Raw genomic sequence first — 25,508 nt, 5'->3', positions numbered from 1 at the left:
TCGCTCACAAGTTGGAGAGACTGGAGGAATGTTTCTCTCCCAGGCGCTGCAATGAGATCCTTGATGAGGTCTTTTCAGACCATAAACAGAGTAGCCACATAGATCCTATAGTCAGTCAGATGTCTCAGTGGGATTACCCTACAGCCAGCAGCCTGGAAGTAAGTCATTTTAAGGCAGTCAATATGAAACGCTGAGCAGAATAGTGTGGAGATGTGTCCCTCTCTGAGACTGAAGGGAGCAACCTGCAGGCTCCTGAGCCTTTGCTGAGTTTCTTGCAGGTTCATATCAGCAGTCCCTGGAGCATGAGCTAGGAATCAGGACTGCCTTGTGTCAGGCCAGCCCTCCAACTATTGTGCTGTCGAGCTGCGCTCTTTGGCATTTATCTTTTTGGGCCACTGAGCGTTTAAATGGAATAGCTTCAGTGGAACGTGCCGAGAGCTCTTCTCCTCCAGGAAAACTCAACAGGTGAGGGGAATATGGTGTTGGGGGTTCAGCTCCTTCTAGGCAAACCAAGGACTTCAGTTCAGGGCTGTCCTATCTCGTAGCTTCAGCCGCTAAACTGCTGGATAGAAGGTGCTTGTGTCTTGTACAGTACTTAATCTCTTTGGTAATAAATAAGCTCATCAGGAAACGTGACCAATTGTTTCGGCACTATAGGTTGCAGGAAGGATCGCATATGAGAGCGTGCTGCTGATGTGGTTAACACTGTCAAGGTTTCTGTGAGCAAGTAGGTACTTGGAGAGAGTTAATGCAAGAAAGTGTTGGATCGCCTAGGATTAGGTGCCAGCTGACTGACAATTTTGAGGACTGCAGTTTTGAATTTGGCACCTAACATAGGAAATGAGAGGGACTTTGCCCCCTATTTCCTTTGAGAGTCAACCCTTTTGATACCTTTAACTTTGGGATTCTGTTGGCACTCAGTTCTAATATGTAAAGATTCGTTTACTGAAACTCTCTTTTGCGCTCTAACCTGTATGCCTCCCTGTAGCATACACTGTATAGCTTCAGCTAATGGGATGACACTAGATTACATGATGCATAGCATGGTGAGGAGGGTAAGAGGGTAAGCCCTACAACACACATGCTTAGTAACATGTTTTGTAGTGTGATAATCACAAAGTGGCAGCTGTCTCACCCTCTCTATTTCTTTTTCATTTTGAAACCCACTCCGCTTGTTTTATAATTACTTGGACTCATCATGAAGGTAAAAATAGCTTCTCTATTTAAAGAGAACAGATGGTTTTCTAATAGTTTTCCCTTAACATTGAATGAATTGTGGTTGAGTCGGAAACTGCCAGCACAGAGAAGTATGTTTTCACTAGAGAAATACTTGATTAGGTTAATTGAGTGTGATTCAATGTGATGAACATTTGGGCAACTTAAAAGCTTTCCAACTTTGTCTTGGACCGAGATAACAGTATCTCAGTGTTCGCAATAGTGTTCAGTAGTTCCTAAAAACATTCTGTAATTAGTAAGGAAACATTGAGGGCACACTACTGAGTTAGCGAAGAGAATATAAATTTTTGCAAAATATTTTTTTTCTTTGAAAGAGGCAAACATAGGATATAAATTTAAGTCGTGTCCAGACATAAAACTTTACACCAGTTCAATGACACTAATTTAGCATACATAAACTTTTAAGCTTCTCAAAGAACATATGTGTAATTGGGATGGATTTGAGAACAAAGATGAGATTCAGTGTGAGATTAAAACAGCGTGAAGTGGTAGGTATCTAAGCTCCCGTTACAGTTAACGGAGACCTAGTCAATACAGTCCAGGAAGCCTGGAGAGCGATTCAGCTCATTTTATAGTAGACACCTAGTGATTGCTCAGCTGAATTGCACTCTAAGATCCACGGACAGCGCTGAGTGGATATCCACTGGTTGTAACAGGAGTTCAGATGCCTAGAGCCTATCCACCTGTGGATGCCTGCGTTTTGGTGTTTTAAGTTTGTATTGAGGCTCACCCTTCCTGTTGCAGTCCCATGGCAGCTGAGTGCCTGGAGTTCCTTGTCTCATAGGACACCAGCATCAAGGAGCTGCTTTTGGAAAGGACAAAATTCAGTATGTCTAGATATCCCTGAGAAGAGAGGCTGGGAAAGAGGGTCCAGCTGAAGACAGATGAGCTAAAAGAATACTTTTGGAAAGTCTGGAAAACATTTAAAATATAAAACATGTCTGTCCATTCGCACCTTGCTGCTGAGAGACTGTGAGGGACTCCAGCTGTTTGTTATCAGTACTGAGCAGTAAACTGCTGCTCCCTGTTTTCCTCTGAGTAGGCTTCAGAAGAAGCTGCTGAGTTCAATCCCAAGCCAAGAGAGCGCTAAAGGCTGTCACAGGGACCCAGCCTGGAGGAGAGAGGCTCAGAGAGTAAACTATGGAGTAGGTCTGCATCAGGGAAGTCTCTCATACATGAAACTGAGCAGATTGTTGGTCAAACTGAACCTTGCTGAACATTTGTGTTTGTCATGTCTAGTGTAGCATCTTCTCTATCACCTTTTCTTGCAATGCTTGAAGAACCTCAGGGCGGGCCCAGCTGTCATACGAGGTGCTTTATTTAGTTAGGCCACGAAATGCGCTTACTACTATGCTGCAATTTCCATGGCCAGGCTAGGAGCCCAAAAAAGCAAACTCAGGCCTCATGGGATAAGGTAAAGCAGAGCTGATGTGGAGATTTGGGAAGCAGGCAAACTTCGGGGAGCAAGCTGAAAAACCAACCCCTCCACTGTTTTATGATGTGTGCTGGAGACTAAGGGATCTTAATGGCTCCTGGAGACCTCAGTCCTTCTCCAAACTCTAGCCTTCAGTCAGATAAACTCTTTCTAAAAGCTATGTGCGATGCCTCTGTCCTCTGTGCCTAGACCTGGCACCCATGAAATGCAGCCCCTGATGTTCTTGCTGCTGCCCAGCAATTGGTGTGGGCAACATCATGTCTGTCTTTTTGGCAAAGTGTGGTTTCCCATGGCTTCATATAAACTGCAAGGTATTTGAGGAGAGTCCTGTTTTTGTCTTTTGTAGCATGTATTTTAGCAACTGAGCAGTCTTTCATGCTTTTTGCATTTTTTTTAACTCCTGCTCCCTCCTCCCCATCTGGAGGGCTCATGAGACTGAGACTTTTTTCTACCCCGGAGCCTAACTCACTGTTACTGCTGCGTTGGTGAGAAGAAATGGGCCAGCTGATGGGTGGAGGCTGGATCAGCCATGTTGCTCCACCCTTCCAAGGGTACTTTCTATGTTCAGGCGTGTATGTCTGTTATATGTTTGAAGTTGTTTCCCACAGCACTTGTACAATTTGATATGGACAGGGGGGATTCAATCAAAATGCGTTCTGTCCTCGTTTCATCTTCATTTTGTTCTCTCCTAAGGCTCCAAGTGACTTTTAGGATGTAAGCCATCTCTTGGGAGGAGTTTTTCAAGGAGTTCTGCAGTCAGCTACAGCCTTTAAGTACCATTCAAATGCAAATAATATATTTGCGTGTTCCAAACCAGCAAGGCGGACTTAAGCTGTTGGGAGAGTATATGAGCTTAACTAACGGGCATGAAGCGAGAAGTCTGAAATGATGTGCTGAAGGTGCTCAGTCAATCGCAACGCAGAAGGACAAAGAGCAGCCAGACCACTCCCTGCCACAAGGGCAGTGGGAATCTGGGTGGGTTCACGGCTGTTAGGATGAGGTATCAGTGGAAGATATTTGATATGGTTTAGGTATGTTATGGTTAAGGTATGTTTTGTCCTCCCCTTGCTAGCTCATGTTTGGAAAAGGACTGTGATGGTTGGAAACATACAAATGGATACATGCGGTAGGGCTGTGTTGGGGAATCTTTCATCTATGAATTTGAGTGAAGGGAACTGAAACTCGCTTAAAACCAAAACAAAGCGCTAGTGGGAGTAGTAATAATCTTTCTGTAGCTTGGGCTGCACTTAGCAGTGGGCAGAGTTCAAATGCAGCAGATCTGGTTGCAGTTATTACCTGTCTCGGGAGGAGCCGGTTAGATCCTCCATCCTGTGATCTGATTTACAGGAGTGGCTGTAGGCAGCTTCTGAGCCTTTAGTCTGGGTCATAGAGATAACTTCATATGTTTTACCCACAGTTTCTGCTTTCCTCACAGGCATATTTTGTGAAGGGAGCAAGTAAGAAAAAATGTGCTTTTACCTTTGTTAGCATTTTTATTTCTGTAGGATCTAAAGAATGATGTTGAAACTCCTTTGTAAATTATACCATATTTTAGAGATGCTCTCTAAAATAGGGGGGGAAAAAGAAATTGCCTAAAATAATAGCGAGGACCACTTGAGGAGTCTGAATTTGAACTCTCATCCTAATTATTTGCTCCGCTTCATAGCCAGTTGACGGTACTCCCCCCACCGTGGTGTCTTTAGAGCCAGTTTTGTAAGAAACTCTGCTTCTAGGAGCTGGAATGATAACCTGGCAAAGGCTCTAGAGGGCAGTGCAACATCCTTGCCATATGAGTAGCTTTAGGTTTTTTTTCCTAACAGTCTTGCCCTTTACGATGATCCCTTGGAACAGGTAAAAATAATTTAGAATGACCTAATGTTTTTGTTACTTTGCAGAACATTTTGATTAATGACAATTTCTATGCCAAGAGGATTTGCCCTTCTTTTTTAAAGGCACTTGGAATGTTAAACTGGCTGCTCCAGTTTTAAAGAGGATTTAATCTCTTAAAAACACTTGTAGGATATTTGTATGTGGTTTAAGCAAACAAACAAACCTAACCTCAGTCTAGCAGAGTCTACAAAATAACTATTTGTTTCCACATATCTTTACTCCTGCTCTAGGAGGAGCTGTGTGTTTTCCTTGTGTAGAGATAAATTGATAAATCATACTGTCAAGAGAGCACAGCTTGAAGTGAAATTTCCCTGTGCTAGAAGGCTTAGAATTAATTTTAGGTGGGAGCTCAGATGTGCTATGCACACATATCTATAGATAATATTACAAGGCTGCATTCAAAATTGATTGATGTTGATTCACATCAATCATGTGTTGATTCAGTATGTCAGGCTGCTCTTAAGGATATTTGGCCACAACCTAGATGCTGCTTATGTTGTCAGAAGGGGTCAGTGGCTCCTTACTATCCAAAAAACAGTTTGTGTGTGTGGCTGTCGATTATCAAATGGGCGTTTGACATGGATTTTTGCTTTATGAGAGAATTCACAGCTCCAGCCTGTGACCTTAGCAGTTCTCTGCAAAGTGAACTGAAATCTGGATCTCCCACCATGCTTGGCCTGTGGAGTCTGTCATCTGCTCAGCATTCACTTGCTCTAAGTTCAAGTGAGGGAATTGCGCTGCGATGCCTCCAGTTCTCTTTGAAAGAGGGGTGCGTGTTGCAGGCACACAGCCGTCTTGAAGGATGTTTTCTGGAGGCATGCATGGCACACGTGTCCCTCTTGCCCTGGTAGTTCTGAAGCAGGTAACAGCAGGCACACTGTGGTCCAGTAATGCCTCCTGTTTTATAGCCATCAGCAAGGGTTGTGGCATTAGGTGTTGACTGTCCTTCTTAAGACGCCGTAAGCTGCCTTTCACTCAGGGAGGTGCTGCACGCTTGTGTAGCATGTGCACACTGCTTACACAACTGCGTGTGCTGGGGACACGCACATAGTTAAGGCTTCACGGTGTCCCCCAGGGGTCAGTCCTGGGTCCAGTCTTGTTCAATGTATTCATCAATGACCTGGAGGAAGGCACAGAGTGCACCCTCAGCAAGGTTGCTGATGGTACTAAACTGAGGGGAGAGGCTGACACACCAGAAGACTGTGCTGCCATTCAGAGGGACCTGGACAGGCTGGAGAGGTGGGCCAAGAGGAACCTCATGAAGTTCAACAAAGGCAAGTGCAAGGCCCTGCACCTAGGGAGGAATAACCCCCTGCACCGGGACAGGCTGGGGGTTGACCTGCTGGAAGGCAGCTCTGCCGAGAAGGACCTGGGAGTGCTGGTGGACAACAAGCCAAACATGAGCCAGCAGTGTGCCCTTGTGGCCGAGAAGGCCAAGGTTATCCTGGGGTGCATTAGGCAGAGTGTTGCCAGCAGGTTGAGGAAGGTGACCCTGTCCCTCTACTCAGCCCTCACCTGGAGTACTGTGTCCAGTTCTGGGCTCCCCAGTCCAAGAGAGACATGGCGCTACTGGAGAGAGTCCAGCGGAGGGCTACAAAGATGATGAGGGGACTGGAGCCTCTCTCCTATGAAGAAAGACTGCGAGAGCTGGGCCTGTTCAGCCTGGAGAAGACTGAGAGGTGATTTCATCAATGTGTACAAGTATCTGCAGGGGGAGTGTCGAGAGGATGAGGCCAGCCTCTTCTCCGTGGTGCCCAGTGACAGGACAAGAGGCAACGGGCAGAAACTGAAAGACAGGAGGTTCCACCTGAACGTGAGGAAAAACTTCTTCACTGTGAGGGTGACAGAGCATTGGAACAGGTTGCCCAGAGAGGATGTGGAGTCTCCTTTGCTGGAGATATTCAAAACCCGCCTGGATGTGATCCTGGGCAATATGCTCTACAGGACCCTCCAGAGGTCCCTTCCAACCTAAACCATTCTGTGATTTATACATGTTCCAGGCAAGGTCAGTGGTAGGTACTGAAGTCTCAGTACTGAAATGCAACAAGCAGGTGCTTGAAAAAGGAGCGTGCTGCCAACATAGTTCTGAAAGTCAGTGGATGATGGATTTCTATTAATTTTCACAGTAACAGTGCTTCTTTCAAATTAAAGTTGATTTGTTTTCACAGCAAGAAAGAGAATCATCCCAAACAGTTGCTGTGAGTCCATGCAAAAATCCCCGTGTGTAAACTTGGCCTTAAACAACTGACTCTCCTTGACTATATGTTTTTTGTTTTGCTTAAGGACTCTTTTTTTTCCATTAATAGCATGAAAACTGCTACTACCTTAATAGGTTATGCAAATTACATAGCACATGTCTCTGTGCAAAGTGGTTTTAATTCTCTTTGATACCTTTTGAAATGAGCGTGTTTTGTTTGCTAAGTACAGTGCAGCTTGTCAGTCTGTGCATATTAGAGGTGAAGATGGGAAAAGGAGAGCTGTGGATCACAGAAACCGGACTTTACATGACTGAGCTGAGAAATAAGAAACAGCATGATCTCTTATTTAAATCTAAGTAAAGGGAAATTGCTTATACATACTTCCAGTATTTAAAACAAAAAGTACAGTTTTCTCCCTCTCAGTTATATGTAATTTCTAGATTTTCTTCAATTCTTTCATTAAAAAAAATTAGCTATATGAGATCTGTAAATGCAACACTTCTGTCATGTCTTATTTATCTTCGTTATCTATTATCTGTTACCTCTTTGTCTTGTTGCATCTGTACCTTTTGGTGCTCTCCTGCCTTTGGAAGCTACTGGTGGTCTAAGGCTGGAGGCAACATCTTGTCGCAAAAGGATACTTTTACAGCGGTGGGATCACAAACTCTCTGAAAGGCTTCTGCTGTTCCTCAGCCCTCCACAGGGCCATGCAGCGCGGAAGACATGCCTCCAGCCACCTGTGTAATGTGGCTCAGGCCCTCAGCTCCTCCTGGCTCTGTGGAGTATGGGAGGAGACACTCGCTTCCCAGGGCTCTGTGTCCTGCCCTATCTCCACTAGGGAAAATGCAGTTGTTAGGAAGGATATGTCCTGCAGGCTGGCTGGCTGGAGACTGTCAACTCAACTGCACAGCAGTACCAAGGACATGCTTTGTGCTGCAGAGGGTGCTATGAAGGTACCTTTGTTTATACTTTTAGAGCAGATGCCTGTATGAGCTGACCTGGATACTAGAAGCAGCCTAGCTGCAGCAGCATGGAGCTCTGTAGGGGTAAGAGCTTCCTACAGTCCCAGCTAGTTGGATACCTACACTAGGTGCTAGCATACCCCTCTCAAACTGCATGGTTGCTTTTTTGTTTGATAGTCTTTTCTAGACCGTTGCATACTCACTGCCATCTTGCATTGTCCTCTCCTGACGTGATGTCTGTTGCCTTCTCTGATTAGATTTACCTCTTTCAAACTCCAGATCTGCCTTGGCCTGAAGTAGGGGGCAAGTATTGCTTTAAAGCAGATACGCATCTGTCTGATTTCCCTCCTAAAAACGTGGAGCGTTTTTCAGAGCTCACAGTGCCGTTAGGTGTGTTCAGTAGGCCAGATGAATTATCAGATCGGCTGTCAGGCTGCCCTCTTCTTCATATACTGAAATATGGTGCTATCAAGTATGAGACAGATCAAAAAGAGTATTTTTGAATCTGATTAGCTACTGTGTGATGAGTACTACATAGATATTTGCATAGAGATCACAAATTATGTTTGTACCAGTTAATTTCACTGTTTTCTAATTAACTAATGTGCGACTTTAGAGTGAATTAACACACAAGGATTTGGTATCATTCTGTGCATTCCCCTTATAAATGAAGGTTATTTCGCTATAGTTTAAAATGAAGCAACATGTGCTCTTTTACTTGATTTAGATTAAAGGGTATGAAATCAGCTTAATTTTGTACTGTTATTATTTAAGACTGCTTTGGTTTTTGAGGAGAAGAGATATCAAAAGTGCTTAATGCCACTGAACTGTCTGCTGCAAGTTCTTGTCTTCAGCTTTTCTCTTGCGTGCGCATCTCTGTCAGTGCTTTTAAAGAAGCAGACCTTTCCTCTACGCCCACTGCTACCCTTGGTATCTGCTTGGCATTCTCGCACCGTTCCCAGACTGCCTGATGTTCCAGGTATTCAGAAACTGATGAATACCAGAGGGAGAAAAGTCAATTTTTTCCTGCAATTTGAGAGTCAAAATCAAATTGTCAATTTTTAAAAAGAGTTGGGCTGGGGGGTTGTCATTTTTTCCCAAGTGATTTGATCTCCCATAAATGGGGGCAGATCTGCCACCAGGCAGTGAACTTGGCCGAGTTCTTTAAAGGGTTTTGGGGAACTTTTTGCTTGCCAAAATTTTTTGACAAAAAACAAACAAAAAAACCTCCCTGTAATAAAAGTGCAGGAACTTAAAAATCATTTCAATATGAACAGTTTGGCTGTGAATGAATAAATCTCTGCTGCGGTACTTGGAGCTTATATCCACCGGATACACAAAAAATTAATTGTTCTGCTAATGACAGATTCCTCCGCCTTACTGGGCTGGGTCAGTTGAGGCCTTAGAGAATTAAGTACAATGAATCTGGACTCTAATGCTTACACTAGTGTTACTGCTTTTGTATTTCTCTTGCAACTGGCAGAGAGAAGGATGACCGTTGGATTTTTAATGTTCTCCCTTTTTTTTTTTTTTTTTTTATATTAAAGGTGTATTTATGACTTGCAGGGCTGGATCAGATGTAATCATGACAGCTCTCTGACTTCAGTGGAATTAGTCTCTTACATTGGAAAAAGATCTGACCAAGTTTTTAAAAAATGAAATGCAGTTCTGTTTAGCTAGTAGCAAAGGCTGTTCCTCACCTGCCGAGGCTGCAGGTGTGTGGTCACTTCAGATAAAATCTGGATGATCACCCACAATTAAAAAGCAGGGCTAGGGAAGGTAAGCCTGTCTCCTCTGTGTTCTTATTCAGTATGCTCTCCCATAAATACTGCTGCCTGTTTTAATGCTGGATGAAACATTTTTCTACCTTATATGTGAAAAAAACGGGCATCGAGTCATGTGGCAGCCAGGGCACATCCATGCATCAGTCACATTGTGACAGAAAATCTCCTCTTCACTGCGAAGCTGGTGACATGTGAGAGCCAGAGCGTGATATCGAGGCCGGGGAGACTGCCCCTCCAAGGGGGTCCTTTGAGGGTGGGCCCCCTCCAGGGAGCACAGCCTCATCTTGCTTCCAGCACCCGCAATGCTGGATGTTGTTTGGGTGCTGAAATGGGAAACAAGCCACAGTGCTTTGCTAGGAAGGTGTGAATTGCTGCTGCTAGAAGAGAGTGCAAGACAGGGGGCTGGTGGGTGAGTCATGACAGAAAACCACTCAGAGACTTAAAGTGTGTTGCAGTTTTGCCAAGATGGAAAGGCTGGTTCCTGGCTCACCCTGTATACCTGTGTTGCTTCCAGCAGGGGAGCCGTCCAAGTGTGCTCTCTACTTGTATCCTGACTGCGTGCAGAAAGGACTTGGGCCTAGCCAGCATCCCATCTCCAGCAGCAAGCCGTGCCTGGGAGGAGCACGGGAGCGGGACAGACCGAGAGGGCTGCTTCCCCAGAACGCTCCCCCAGCTCTCACGAGTTGCCGCTCAGGTATGCCCCGAGTCAGACAGTTACCTTTGCCGCAGGTTCCTGCAACGTTGCTCCGCAAAGTTGCACAGATGCGAACTTCAAGCAAGCAAGGTCACGCTGCTTTCCTGTAAATGGCAGGCATGTGCAAAGTGTAATGGATAATTCCATGATGTCAACTACTGAAAGCAAACGTCTTGCAGGATATAATTGGTTTTTCTATAGTGTCAAGAGCTTTTATGTGTTCAGCATAAATATCTTTGCATTGATTGGAAGAAGGAGATAAAAATCGATGATTTACAATGCAGAAATGCTTAGAACATGACATTAAAAAGACTCTGGAAGACTTAGCTCATAGGGGACATACTAAATACTCAAGAGGTACAGGAAATGAAGAGACTCTTCCGAAGTCCTGAAACTAGGCAATAAATTTAGTAGAGTCTGTGTTTCTCTGCATAATGGATTTTAATACTCACTTTGCTTTTGTAGAATTATTTTCATTGTTTGGCTTTGGCTATTTTTTACTCTGTCTTTTTTTGTTCTGATGTTTAGGACCTGAGGCTAGATGGAGGCTTTATTGTTTTGTGTGTAAATGTTCTAGCTTTCATGAAATGGGAGCCAAATTCTGTTTTGACTTGTTTTGTATACTTGCCAGCAAAAGGATTTATTGACCCCTGGGTTTTGGGGAGTTACTCCAGCACAGATGACTGTAAAAAAAATAAAGCTGGAAAGGACCGCAGGTCCATTCCCTTGCTCCATGTCCGGAAGAACTGTATCTGAATCACTCCTGACAGATTTTCTTGCTGCAATTTAAGCTCTGTACCTAACAGATATGAGGAAAAGATTAATTCCTTTTTGACTTGCAGCAATTTTATAATATTTTCTCCCCTTCCTCTAACCTTCTTCTCTTCAGCCTAAATGGTCCCCCTTTGTTTATCCTCTGCTTGTGTGTTGTGTCTTCCATGATGTTCCTTTTTTGTATTGTTTCCTGGACATTTAAATTGGTCCATTCCCCCCCCACCCCCCAGTTTGTTACAAGACACTAGATGCATTGAGGGAGTAGTGCAGAGAAACGAAGGATTGCTTCTCGTGCCTCATGGAGGAAGGCACCATACTCATGAATGCCATGGCAGCCGTAGGGGATACCCCAACATAAAATTTCAGCTCATCAGAGGAGAAAGAACGTGCAGCCTCGTGGTGTCAGTTGAACATGGAGCTGGTGTCTCTTGGTTGTAAGCACACCGTAGATGTAGGACTCTCTACAGGCGAATGGGCTTGGTCCCAGAGAAGCATACAGCCTTTTCTGTGTCTATCCTGCTAACTAATCCTTGGCAGGATTAACTAGTCTCTGCATTTCTGTCGTAGCCAGACTGTCTCCAGTACTTGGGTAAGCTAGCCTGAAGCCAGCTGAGATCTCTGCTGCATCATCTGATGCAATGTAATGTACAAAGCAGACAGAGAGCAAGCCGGTTGCTTTATCCCCTTGTGCAGAGACTGTCCGGCGTCGGGCTGGGGGTGCCTTGTTAGAGCAGTGCTGCAGCTGAAGTCTTCTGAGAAGGGCATTTTATTCCCATTATTGTCCAAAGACCATTGTGTTCCCTTTACACAAGTTTCCCATACTTTCCGCAAGTATGGTCATCTTGGGGCTCATTTGTTCTTGTGCAATCCTTTCACTTCCTGCCGCCTTGTCTTGTGAAGTAAGTAGTTTAGTTCCTCCAGGGCTGGAGAATGAGAAACAACTATAATAGTTTTTGCTGCAAGTATTTACATATTAATTTTATATTAATCAGGAAAACGCTAACTGCCTTTCATTGCTGGCAGTGAGTAGGTGCACAGTTCCCTGGAGAGGATAAGTACTCCGAACTTTTTCAGGACTTGCAACCCACAGTCTGAGGAACTCAGCTTGATTTTTGGATTTTAAAGTAGAAGAAAAAAATGACAACTTAGAGATCAAAGACGCCAGATCTGATTGGTGAAGAAGCAGGAGTCTGTGTGCATGTAATGCAAATCAAGTATGCAGGAGGACTGCTGATCTGTTTAGCTGAAAGTCAGATGTTATACACTTGCCTTTATGTGAAGAGTCCGAAGCAGGATGTCCGTAGAGTACTCTGCTGGCATTGTGTATCAATACTAGTAAATGGCAGCATAAGGCTTTACTGTGTCCTTGGAATATTTGTAAGTAACGAGGCCAGGAAATCACCTGAAGGTAATTGCCAGCGATATTTTTAAGAATTGGCACTGCATTTGCATCCTGCTACCTGCAGACCTGAGGTAAAATATCATCACGTAGATCTAGGGCCTCTTTCTGTCTTCCTTGTACCTACACTGGAGAAGGAAAAACTATTTTCTCAGGGCTTTCTGCCTTATCACCACACAGGTCTGGTTTCGCTTTGGCTGCTTGCTTTAATTGCTATTTAATGAAAAAGCCGTTAAAAGCTTGTGGAACAACCACTAAGTCAATAATATATATGAGGAGGAAAAAAAAAAAAGTGTGCATTCCAAAAATGACATGAGAGCAATGAGGATGCGTTTTTCTAAGATGTCCCACCCTTTTTGCCCAAAAAGCTCTGAGAAAGCTCCCATTTTTTCCCATGCCCTTTGTCAGAATCCATGATTTCAGCTCATGGCTGAAGACATGGAAACAGCCTTTGAATCCAGTCCAGCCCAGCTCCTCTGTCAGGCAGACTGGTGTGGGTGGTGCTGACTGTACACTTATCTAGCACTGCCAGTAAACTGCTGCCCCAGGGTGAAGCCAGGAATATTTTTATTGTTAAGCTTTTATAGAACAAGCCAAGGCTACTGCTGAACTGAGGATAGAAACACACTGTGAACTGAAATAATTAACACTGCTTTGATCCCAGAAATATGGGTTGCTTTATGTATGGCAATATAAGCATTAACAAGTTTACAGGAGAGACTGAAAGGTGTTATTGATGTTTCTTCGTTAACCTAATCCTCTAGATTGGCATTTTGGGGATTAGGTCCTGTTTCTCTCCCTGCCGCTAATCTGATATATGATCTGGGGCAAGCCGCTTCACCTCTGCGTGGATGTACTTCACCCGTTCCCTCTTGTGCCCGTAAGCAGTGCAGGGCACAGGCTGTTTTATGGCGTCTCTATAGTACATTGAACGGTGGTTGCACAATCTAAGTTGACAAGTTTAAAGTGCTAATGTAATGCAAGCATCAATTTATCAAAATTGTGTTTATTAAAGTATATGCATTTAGCCATCACAGAATTCCAAATAAATGAAGAGGGCCTGTCAGCAAAAAGGAGGGCTGCGTGCTCGGTGCCTGCAAGGAGCTGTGGCTTTTTGGCTACGTGCTTCTCACAAAGGCCTGTGCGTGCTGCTGTGCGTGCTCTAGGTTTCTGCGTTACTCCTGCAGACAGGCTGACTGGATCAGTTGTGCTGACTTGTTTACACCTGCCAAACCATGAGAGACGCAAGATCATTTTTTGCTTGGTTGTTTGGCTAAAAGCAGTTCTGAACAAAGAGCTGATGATGCATTTTGTTGAGTGATTAAATATATCTTTCTCCCTCCTTAGTGATGCTGCTCTTTCTGCGTCTTTCCCATTGCCCTCCTCAAGCTGTGGTCTGAACAGGGGTGATGCTGGGTCACCTGTTGGAATGATCTGTGACAGTTTGAAGCACAATTTAGGTAGTCAGACTATGAACGGTTGCCACTGGTGAATTGAAATTAGGCAATACTGGCGTTGTGCTAGTATGAGCCTTTGGCATGTGGTGCATTATCCCTTCCCGTTGTGTCTAGCCTTTGCTTGCCTTCTAGTCGGGTTGCCAAATGCTAGCCCTGCCAGCTCCTGAATATCTGTGCTGAGTCCATGTGTTACTTGTCGCTGCAAGGAGTGAGAATGCACATCTGTGAAGGAGACAGAGCTGCAGGTGTTACCTGAAAGCAGCAACCCGATTGTCTCCCATCCCAGCCAGCTGAAGATCTGAAGGTGATGGCTATGCGCACAGCTGGAAGGTTATATTGGCAGTTAGGAAAGTTGTAGACATGGGATACTGCCGAGGGATGAGCAGACACTGCCTTCTGCCCCTTCTGCACGGCCAGGCACAGACCTGCAGCAGGAGGAATAACCTGGGCTCTGCTGTGCTCCAAGCGCTGGCAGGTTGCTTTGGCTGTTTCAGTGTAGGCTGCTCTGGGAAGGTGAAGGATGACCGTGTGCCTGCATGCTTCCAGGCTGCTGGAGGCCATGCAGACAGGCCTGCTGACTCCTGGTACAGGGCCTGCTGACATTAGCGGTGTTACTGCGCATGCTACTGTTTCCCCTTGGCAAGCCTGCCTGCATTGTGCTGCCCTGACTTGGGGAGCAATGCGTGCGTGACCTGACCAGTAATCCAGGTTGTCACTGCTGCAGCAGCTCCTGGGTGCTAGTTGGGGGATGCCCTTTTGGCCCTCTGAAAGGGAGAGAGAGAGGGGATGTACTGGTTCCCCCTCCTCTGCCCACCAAGAGAACTGGAAGGCCCCTTCCCTCTGGATGCTTTGGCTGTTTTATGGAGTGGCTATTACAGTGTGTGCATTGGTTTGGCTTGTGTGTATTTGGTTTCTTCTGTAAAGAAGAAATTCTCTATTCTATACCCCATTTTTATTCTTGCCTGCTTATTCCCTATTGCTCTCCCTCCCACAAGCTGTGGGTGTCCAGGCTAGGGCAAGCCCCAAGCCCCATAGTGCTTTTCCTTCTCCTTCCGGCATGCCTTGTAAGCGTCCTGGAGAGGGAGCATTGCTGTGCAAGCACACAGCAGGGACGGGGAACATCTGTTCAAACTGAAGAATAATCAGAAATAACAATATATGAAAAGCTGCTGAGGGTTTGGGAGAATGGGGGTGATGGAGGAGAATCTCTCTGAGTCTCGATGATGGGCTGTGTATGGAGGTGGGTAATGGAGGGTTCCGATTGCTGGCTGTTGCTGCCCCAGGCAGAGCAGCCTTAGCAGCACCGTGCAGGGCGAGTGGCTTTCCCTGCTGGGGCTGGCTCTCCCAGCAGCAGGTTCTTATTGCAGACCCATCTGCAGGGGGTGGAAGAAGCAGGCAGAACCGGCATCTGTCCTGGCTGGCTGTTAGCATGAACCATGAGCAGAGGTGGCCCATACCCTGTTGGCTGGGGCCAGCTGCTTTGAAAGTCTCCTGGGAGCAGAGGTGCTGTGCAGGGAGTTAGCATTCACTCAGCCTGGACAGAGGAAGGGAGTTTAGCAGAAGCAGAAGTTTCTGCAGCATGCCTATCAAGTGGTGGCTTAAGTCAGCTCAGGACAGTGGAGGATATTTTTTTAGCCTGGGCACGTATCCATCTACATCCAATCTGTGCAGCATCCAGTCCTGCTAAAGAGCAGGGATGTGTCTTTCCCTGGGCCTGTCTCTAGCCTGATATCTTGCCGAAGTTAAAGCACCATATGGAAGCTGATGGCACAACCTGACTGTATAAGTTGTCTAAGACTGAGAGAAAACTTGTGGCCCACAGCTTTTTCAAATAAAAGAGGGTGTGTGGGTGCCATTTCCTCAGCAGCTGAAGCTGTTGCGTTGTCTGATCAAACTTGGTCTCTCCTCAGTAGCACTTCTGCTAAGGGGACAGTTAGGAAGAACTTTTGCTCCATAATAAACTTTTGGGAAGATTAGATTTGAGGTTAGAATGTGATTATTTTTTTAGTTCCTATTTTCTCAGCAGATGCTGAATTTTCCGTATGTATGATGCTTTTGCTTATAGCAATGACATTTCTGCTTTTAACTCTGATGACACTGCATCCCTGATATATTCCTGAGGATTTTTTTTTTTTTTAATTCCATCATTCCCCCTTCCACCCACTGCTTTTTCATAATCCCCCCTGCTATTTTATGTCTCCTCCTTTTTTCATCAGAAGTTAAGCGCTGGAATTTTTTGCTGCTGAACTTAAGCATTATTTCTGCTGCTGTGTCTTCTTTTTTAATATCCTGGCCTAGTTGCTTAGCCACAGATTCCCAGACTTCTGTCTCGTTTGCAGTATCTAATTCTGATGACCTTTGGACCCAGTTTCCTAAGGTACTTTGGGGGCAGAAATCCATGGAACATATGGCCACTCAGCATGTCTGAAAATTGAGTGTCTCGTGTCTCCAGGTAGACTGACAGAAATTAAGGTGCTTAGAAGTCTAGAGAGCTTTTAGAAAATGTACCCTCCCTCCCCAGTTATGGCTTCATGATTGATTTGCAAGAGGAAGTTAATTCTATGTGCAAGGTAGTTGTGAAGATGGTAAATTAGCTTTACTGTTCATAAGTGGTCATTTTTTGTAGTCTTGCAAGTATAGAGTGTCAATCCACATCATTAAAACTCAGTGCATGCGCGCTTGATATTAAACAAACTGGATAGCTCTGAGATTGCTTATTTCTTCCAGGGCTGCATGGATGAGTTGAACCAAAGCAGTTTGCAGCTCGGCATGTTTCAGCTCAAGGCTGCTAACGACGCATCCTGGAAACGCAGAGCATCAGCGAGTCCTTTGTACCTTGCTAATATTTTTCCTGCAATAACATGAGAGCAATTATGACTTGGAAGGATGGGAGCTGGAAGGCTGGAGGAGATGAAACAATTCTAAGAGAACAGGATCTCGTGAAGTGAAAGGAGGGGTGTATGTGGGTGAGTGGGGGAGCAAGCATCTATAAATGGCTGGCACTAGCAGCTGCCTTAGAAATATATAGAAATTCAAAAAGATACAGATAAAACACCTGCAAATGTATATATGTTTTATGGAAAGAGAAGGGGAACTACATGCAGACTATGAGGACAGGAGCAAAAGAAGCAGAGCTAGACAGGAATCCATGGAAGGGGTGAGAGGAAATGAAGCATAAACAGAGTGAAGTTGGGGAAGGAGGAGATGAATTTGAAGAGGTCTTTTGGAGCGGGCATAAACTATAGTGCAGTTGATTTAAAATTCACTGTCTTGCTAGTGACCACCACGGAGGGGGAAATTGCTGCTGCCTGTCTGCCTGCCTTTTCAGTCTCTCCTCCCTCCCACTATTTTATCTTTTGATTTATAGTAATAAGAAATTGTCCTTCCTGAGAGCAGATCATGAGACTTAGCTGGGGGATTAAAGCTGAGTCTCTGACCTCCGAGAGCATTGTAATGCTTGTGAGTCATTGACTCATCCTCTGTATTGGCAGGTTGATGGATTCCTAACTAGGTTGTTAGTGGCATCTCAGTGTTGCTGCCTAAGATGTGTCTTTTGCGTTTAAACTCTGACTTAGAGGAACAAGTTCATTTCAGGCTCTTTGTGCTTCTCTCCTCCTCCTTTTTCCAGCTTTTACTTCTTTAAATGTAGACTTCTTTTGACAGATCATCTCCATAGTAACGAACAGGACCGGGCTGCCTACAGAAATTGTAGTAATAAAGTGGTTGGTTTTTACACATGATGAAAAGATGATGAAGCACAATGATAGGTGATAAAGACACAGGTAATTGCTCTAGAATAATATTGCTGCCAAGAAGATGACTGAACTCCCACACAGAAGATGAACAGATGGTGTATATATTGAAATTCATAGGCTGCAAGAAGAAGAATGCAATTGATGGCTGTGTAGGTTTTGTTTCAGTTTACTATATATTGAACAGAACAGGGAGATCTGGTGTGCCGGCAGATGGAGCCCTTATGCAGAGCCACTGTATTTTCTCGCTGCAGAACCAGGTTTTCTCTGTAGATCAGAATTCCAATCAGGACCATAAAAGCAGCAGAACTGCTAATTGCTTTGATGCATTTCACTGTTTTAGAACTGTCGCATAGCCCAGTTTTATTTTAGAAAGGGTGTAACACTTCTGTAAGAACAGTCATGGCAAATTATACTAGCATACAGGGAATGTCTTAAGTAGAAAGTAGAAAAGCAAATACTTGCAAAACTTGTGCTTGGTACAGGTTTCCCAAGACCAGCTGCGTGTTTGTGTTAGTAGACTGCAGCTGTAGTTTACTTGCTAATCTCACTGCTGAAGCCTTTTTTCTGGTACGGCAATCTGTTTTACAGAATCCACGGGAAGGGAAAGGCAAGGTTTTTATTCTAGTTGCTCTCTGCATTTTCAAATATGAGATAAAACTAGTCAATTTGATGTCGAGGCTCATCTCAAAATATTACCTGCCTGTACTTTAGAGTGCTCTGGATTTGGCTCCATTGCTTCTCTGTGGGGCTCAGAGGGGTCCTGAGCCTGGAGTGCTGGGTGCTGAGGGGTCCTGAGCCTGCAGTGCTTGTGGCAGCTCCTGCCACAGGACTCTGTGCTTTCAGCTTCCCCAGAAAATCATTTCAGTGTTGTCAAAAGAACATAGGTGCCTGTGGTACTTGTTGTCTGAAGGATTTTTCTCTGAGAGGTGCAAACAACTCTTCTTGAGACAAGGAGTATCAGCTCTGGAGCCAAAAGATTTTTTTTTTTTTTCTATGTGTACCTGGTGCTAACTGTTGGAAGAAACCCTATTGGGAAGAATTGGTTGAGCTGAAATGTTTGTGACAGATTACTGCTTGTCTTGAGGTGCTGGCAGTTCCTCTGTTCTCAGCAGTTTTTTAACACCACAGTTGTGCCTGTGCTAACTTCTGGGATATAGTGATTTATTGGTGATAACGTCTGGGTGCTTTTTAGTCATATACTCTCTTTTCCTACTGTCTAGGGCTACTTTGTTGATTATATAACTCATTTTCACATCAAATTCAGTAAGGAAACCACTTCCCAATTGGGTTTATGTCCTGCTGCACCTACTTGGGTATTGACTACATTCGTAGGACTTGTAGGGATTTTGAGCAGGAGTTTGAGTAAAAGAAGAAACAGGTTCTTGTTTTACATTGACAATGATGGTGTTAATGAGGGAAAATAAATGTGTAGCTAGGACAGAAGAGACTCTCCAGGACACTTCACCCTAGGAAAGAAACTGCAAGCTGTGGGTTCATCGTTTCACGTGAGGTGTTTGTGTCCAGTAAACTCATACCCCCTTTTATTCTTTCCTTGCTAACTGGCAAAGCACCCCCTCCTTCCGTGGCACCTGCAAAACCTCATTTTACATGCACGTAGCTCCTGTTCAGGTTAAAACACTTTCAAACTTATTTCCTTTTACTGTAAGGGAGGGGAGGAATAAGTTACTTAAGTGATGCACCTTCTCCATACAAGATTAATCTGAATTGCGCTGGTGGTAGAAAGATGTACTTTTTTGAGACCTGTCAGCCAGCCAACAAATGGAGCATTAAGTTAAAGAGGCACCAGAGAGAAGCATAATATTAATAAAAGAGAGAGTACGAAAGGAAACGAAGAACATGAGTCTGAGCACTGAAAGGAGACTCACTTACCAACTCTATTTGAGAAGTTACTCGAGTGCATGAAGCATGATTGAAGTCATATTAACCTGGCTTGGTGATTGTCATTGTGTGCTGATTGAGGCTAAAGAGCCTCCCGATTTATTTTCAGCACCAGCAGTTCACATTTGTAGATCCAGACATGCTAAAGTCCCTGCAGACGTTGCAGGTGGGGATGTGGCAGAGTGCAAGGGACCCGTGGGTGAATCTTCTAGTCGGTCTGGTGGGGTTCTCTGGGGAAGGTGGTGCAGGACGTTTAGATTGTTAGAGCTTGAGCCCTAAGTGCTTGAGATAAAGGGCCAGACACTTCAGCTTGAACGCAGATTTGTCAGCAGCTTGTTGGCCTGGGTGCTGCCAGCTCCTCTCTCACAGGTCTGCTTCATGTGCTGCCCTTCTGCTGGCCTCTTTTTTCCCTCCCCCGTTCTCACTCTGCCCCTCACCACTAATTGAGTGTTTCAGGCAAAGCTGGTCAAAACATTTTAATTCAAACTTATTTTTCTGTCAGCCTAGCTTTGCAATATCAAAGAAAAAGGTACATAAAAAGATACTCCTGTTCTGCAGGGAAAAATCCTCATTTTCAAAGCTGGAAAATGAACTGTTTTGTCACCCAGTTAGGGGAGGAAAGACCTTTCCTATTGCTTTTTTCCTTTTCTGTTTCACCTTTTCTCCCCTCTTCTTCCTTCCGTCTCCATTCCCCCTCCCTATTTCTTCTCTCCCTGTTTGACTGTTTAAAAATTGTCAGGTCAAGGGAATCTAAACTGATGTGAAACGTTCCTCCCAAGTCGAGTGGTTTTTCATTCAAAAAATAATTGGATATATTTTTAGCTCCCTTCCCCAAAATGTAATGGTTATTCTTGGACACCTTCTGCCTCAGATGGGCCAAGGCTTCTCTGCTTTCCTTGTCCATCAGTAGCAGCCAGTGGGGCATAGCTAGCTTGTCTGCTGGTGCTCTGTGCCCTGGTTCCTAGACCTCCCACCAGGGAGCAAACCCCCTCCGTGAAACTATCTGTATGTCTTGAATATCCCATTGATTATATGCACGTGACTGAGGCTGAAAGAAGGATGCTGGTCTGCCACTACTAGAATGATGTTACCTAGCAGGGAGACCACAGCTTGTAAGTGTTTATCCTTGTGGAAAAGGAAACCCTGGGATGTAGGAGATCCTCACCTGGCAGAGGATTCATTAACAGAGCAGTGACTTTTCCCTGTACTCCTTGGCATGAATTGACTCCTTGCCTGAGTAAAACAAGCATGAACAAAGATAAGACTTCAGATTAATACTTTGCCCTAGTTTTGGTGAGAGTTTGGATTATGCAGTATTCACCATACTTTTGTTCAGTTGAGTTGCAGGACCTGGGGAGCGGTATTGACTTGTGTGCACATAACACATTGGTTGGGCTGGCATGGTGCACTATTAGTTGCCAGGTGATTAGCGGTGTTAACTACCTTTAAGATACTATTTCTGCTGGGCCTGCTACCCCTTCGCTTAAAGCAAATGGTCAGAAAGGTTTATTTGACAAATAAAGCTACTGGAGCAGGTTGTTTGTTTGATCTGCTAAGTGAGAGCTGCAAACCATGAGGTTATTTTTTACCTTCTGTTATAGCTTGCTGTCTTATGGATTTAGATTTCTATTTTTAAATTGGAATTTTTTTTTTTAATTTTAAAAAGAAAAAGCAAGCCATGGTGCACTGCCTGAAGAAAACAAAGATCCCTGATACTGGCTGGTAGCAAGTACTTGGGAATGAGTTTAAGAAACAGCAAATTTGGCTATGTGTTCCCAGTTTCTGACAATCAGCAATTTAGAGACTTTCTGAACCAGAGGTTTCAGCATGACTTTTATGTTTGGCCCATGACGAGCCCATATGCAGTTTATCTGTTTGCTTTTTGAACGTATTTGTGGTTCTAACCTCTGCAACTTCCTGCAGCAGTGAGTTCCGTAGTCTTGTGTGTTGCATGAAATGTTATTTTTGTGTCCTGCATTTTATGCCTGATACCTATACGTTTCATCGTATGTCCTCTAGTTCTTTTTCTAGAAGAGAGCAGTATTAGGTCGTTCTTTGTTCGCCACCTCCATACCATGCTATTTGCTCCCCAGCCCCAAGCCCCTGATTGCCTCTTTCTCTAGCTGATAAGGTGAAGTTTCTTCATTGAGTAGAAGCTATTCCAGACCTCAAACTATCCATGCTGCCTTTCTCAGTCTGGCTCTATTATAACCTGGCTCTAATATAACCTCTGTTATAACCAGCTGCACTGTATTGAAGAAAGCGAGTGCAGCATGGATTTATAGTGGCAATACTGTTTTCAGTTTTAGTTACTATTTTGCATAATTTTTCATAATTTTTATTTGCCTTGTTACTGAACACTGAACTGTTTTCAAAGAACTATTTAGAGAGTCACTGAGATCTCTTTTGAGTGAAAATAGCTGAATGAGGTCATTCTGCTTCTCTGCAGGCAACACTGATGCAAAATGTGGCTTTCCTGCTCTAGGCCTATCATCAGTGAGTGCACCTTATACACCTCCATCATCTTTGACCCCACCAGCTCTCTGGAAGGCTTTCTATTTCTGCAACACTTGAAAAAGAATTGCAATTAAATTTTTATGCTGTTAGAAATTTGCTTACCGCAGTGTTTTTTTGTCTGCCCTCTTACAGTTCTTCATTTAACTTGCCAGAAGTTCATGTTCTTTTTTGTTTTCCTCCTTTGAACATGACACTCACATTCTGAAGGATATTCTTTTTCTTCTTTTTCTTTACAGCTGGCAGGCAGCTTTCTTATTATGGTGTATAACCACAAACAAAAAATTGTTGGGTTTTTTTTTTTTTAATATCCTATTAGAGTATTTTTAATTGAGGATATAGGTATCGTGATGCTTTACTATGGTACCTTCACATAGTTTCCTGAAAGTATTTCCACCTTTTTAGCTATTTCTTTTTACTGCTACATTGAATTTTATGTAGGTCTCCATTTTCAAATCAAAGTTTTTTTGCTGAGATTTTTTTGGTGAGATTTTTCTCTTCTGCAGAGTTGTTGAAGCGTAGCCATTCCTGTGTCACTTAGGAATTGCTGATTAGCTGTTATGGGTTTTTAACTAGTTATTTATAATATCTAAAAATATAGCATTTTCAACACCCTGTCAAGATATTTCCCCAACCTGTGTGGGGTACCCGTAGTTTCAGACTATTACTTTTTTCCGTCTACATGCCTAATTTCCCTTAGCTCTGTGGACACTGTCACAATCTGGTTGGACCTACTAAACTTAATCTGTACTTTCTTTAACATATCACAGCATTTCTCCACTGGCCTCACTTACTCTGCTGTTCTGATACTTTTCACATTCTGAGATTTGCAGTTTCCCACTGATTTTTATCTTCCTTCGAGCCTTAACTTGATGTCTCCCTTCTGCAAGTCTCTCCTCTCCCTCAGCAGTATGGGGGTTGCCAGACTGGAGGTGTAACTGTCTGCGAGATCTCTGTAAGTCTAGATCGTGTCTCTGCTCTCCTCAGTTTGGCTCCCTTGCCCTCTAGATACAGTGGGTTTTGTCTCTGAAGATCAGGAATTGCCTACACCCATGATTTCTGTACTGTCCACACATGAAACTGGGGTATGACTATGGAAGCTGCCTTTTCTTTCCACACTTCTGTTTTACTTGTAAGGTATTTGAAGTTATTTGTTGCTCTTATATAAATGTGTTTGAGTGGTAAGGATACAGAATCCTTCAGCTGAAATCCACTTGTAAGGAAAGTCTTTTACCTTAGAAAATGTGACTGTGCTGATGTGTAAATCCAGAGTTTACCTTGAGTACTGTGCGCAGTTTTGGTCCCCTCATTTCCAAAAGGATGTATTAGGACTGCAAAAAGTCCAGGATAGGCAGCTAGACAGGTCAAAGGTATGGACATCTCTGATACTGGGCAAGACTCATTGACAAAGATTCGTAAACTAGGAAAAGAGAAAAACTTTGGGAGATCTGACAGAGGTCTGCAGGTTTACATGAACAGTAATAGTGGGGTGGGTAGGAGTTCACTGCCTTACAAGATCTAAGGGTTAGCAAAGGGAGTGAGCAGGAGCCAGGTTCAGAAGAAACCAAACGAGGTGGATCTTTACGCAGTGACTATAGTGGCGCAGGATGCGAAAGGATGTACTGGCTGCAAAAAGTTGACATAAGTTCAATGGGAGGTTGGGCAAGTACTTGGAAGAAGGGTCTGTGGGGGTTTCTGTAGAGACAAACCATATCAGGCTCAAGAAATTGTAAGCGATGAGCATGGTTGGAGGGCTACTCAGGAAAAGTCACACGTGGTTGTCCTGCTCCTGCTCTTTCCTATGCATCTACTTAGGGCTACTGTTGGAGAGCAGGCTACTGTGGAGAGAGGAACCCTTGGGGGGAAGTATGGCTGCTCTTATGTCCTCATTTTGTGCTGAAGCTTTTGCAGTAGGTTTTGATTTACATCTCTGATCTCCACCAGACCTTCACCTAATTGAGTAGATTGACCCTGGCTCCTACACAACAGGCAATTAATCAAAGACTGACTAATCAGCTGTCTCTATGGCTGGCACAGAGCAGAAAAACTGAGAATCATTTATGCGGTACATCCACAAACTAGTTTTATGCTGTAAGATTTATAGTCGGTTAATCTTACTGAATTCTGTGGATTTACTGTAAACTTTAACTATTGTAAGTTCTGAAATGCAATAAAAGTTACTTCCCTTAGGTAGCTTAAGTGGGATTTTAAAAACTAAGTTCTGTAGATGTTTTAAATAGTTACACTCAATAGTTTTACCACACTTATAAAATTTAGCTGAATCTATCATCTGTCCTTAAAATTAAATACCTTGAAGACTGACTGGCTGAGCACTGGATTTTAAGCTTATTCTTCAAGGCTTAACAGTTTTACTCAAAAGTCTTAATATTCATTCAGAGAACTTTCTAAATTATGATCTGACACTGCTGAAATCTATAGCCTGACTTTTAAACTAAGGTTCTCATTTACTGAGCTTCAGGTTTTAGTAGTTAATCTATGATTTTAACTGCAATCTATAGCTGCAGTCTATTACGAGTTTTAAATTGGAGATGCGCTCTGAAATAAAATAAAATTAGGCAAGGCAAAGCATATAGAAATACTTACCCATCCCCATCAGCCAAACTCTGTGCCAGGGGTCCCTTTGCCTGCCAAAACAAAGGGCACTGAAGGGATCCCACTGGAGGCCGTAGAAGTGTCCTGAGGGCCCCGTCTGGAGGGGAGCCAGCAATTGTTGGCATCCTTGTCAATGATGATGTGAGTGGTGATTTTTTTTTTTTTCCAGACGAGCCTCTGTATGGGCTCCCAAGTCCTCTGAGCCCCATTCTGACTTCATTTTTCGGTAGAAGGGGGTAAGTGGACTGTGCTGTGGTTGGTTTGTCACTGCTGAGCTTTGCTATGACACTTCAGAAAGTCACATACATTACCTTTCTAGTAACAAATGTTCAATTCTCAGATTTCCCAGAGGAAATGCATTTCATTAAGTAAACTTACTTGCCACGGGCCAGAACCAGGGTTCTTCAGAATTATCCGCTTCTGTGTGCCTTGGAGCAGACACAGTAACTCATGTAGCACAGTTTAGATTATTTTTCTGAGCTAACATTAAGCGCCTGAAAATTAACTAGCTCCTCATTAAGAGAGTTCTTTAGGAAATGCTACAACCGCGCTGGCAGTCAGGACGCCTGCACTGTCTGATTCCTGTTGCCCCCCTGGACTATGCCCTTTGGGGATACGTCTTTTCAAAGCAACCTTTCCTTCTCTTACAGGGGCCAGAGTTTCCTAGTACACAACTCACCAAAGAGATGTTGTCTTTACTGTAGTGGCAAGAACACTGGCCTTGGAACCATCCTTCCTCACTTTGTTTGCTATCAATAGGACTACTAGTCAATTATTATTCATATTTTTTTTTCTTCAAATACAGTTTTAACTAATGATAATCAATTTAAAATTTATTAAACTAGTCAAGTGCATCTGCAAGTGGGGCACAGTGTTTCCCTTGGGGACACTTTAAAAT

At 43.9% G+C, this 25,508-nt stretch overlaps 1 protein-coding gene across 4 annotated transcripts in view; it reads left to right on the top strand.

The window, feature by feature from the left end:
• SYT16 (synaptotagmin 16) overlaps positions 1 to 25,508 on the top strand; it is a 113,488-nt gene that overhangs the window by 14,054 nt on the left and 73,926 nt on the right. For 2 of the 4 annotated variants that reach the window (XR_011141701.1, XM_068947355.1), the window contains exon 2: positions 10,020 to 10,199. The exons of 1 other annotated variant lie outside the window; for it this stretch is intronic. Coding sequence is in view for 2 of the 3 variants with exons in the window: in XM_068947355.1 (XP_068803456.1) it covers positions 10,020 to 10,199 (180 nt within the window). In the remaining variant the exon portion in view is untranslated. The remainder of the gene's footprint in view (positions 1 to 10,019; positions 10,200 to 25,508) is intronic. One more of the 4 variants, XM_068947356.1, reaches the window with a different exon arrangement.

Source organism: Struthio camelus, chromosome 5 (assembly GCF_040807025.1).
Source record: "Struthio camelus isolate bStrCam1 chromosome 5, bStrCam1.hap1, whole genome shotgun sequence".
Taxonomy (NCBI): Eukaryota; Metazoa; Chordata; class Aves; order Struthioniformes; family Struthionidae; genus Struthio; species Struthio camelus.
Note: the sequence above shows the minus strand (reverse complement) of the source record. Positions and strands in the feature narration are given on the sequence as shown.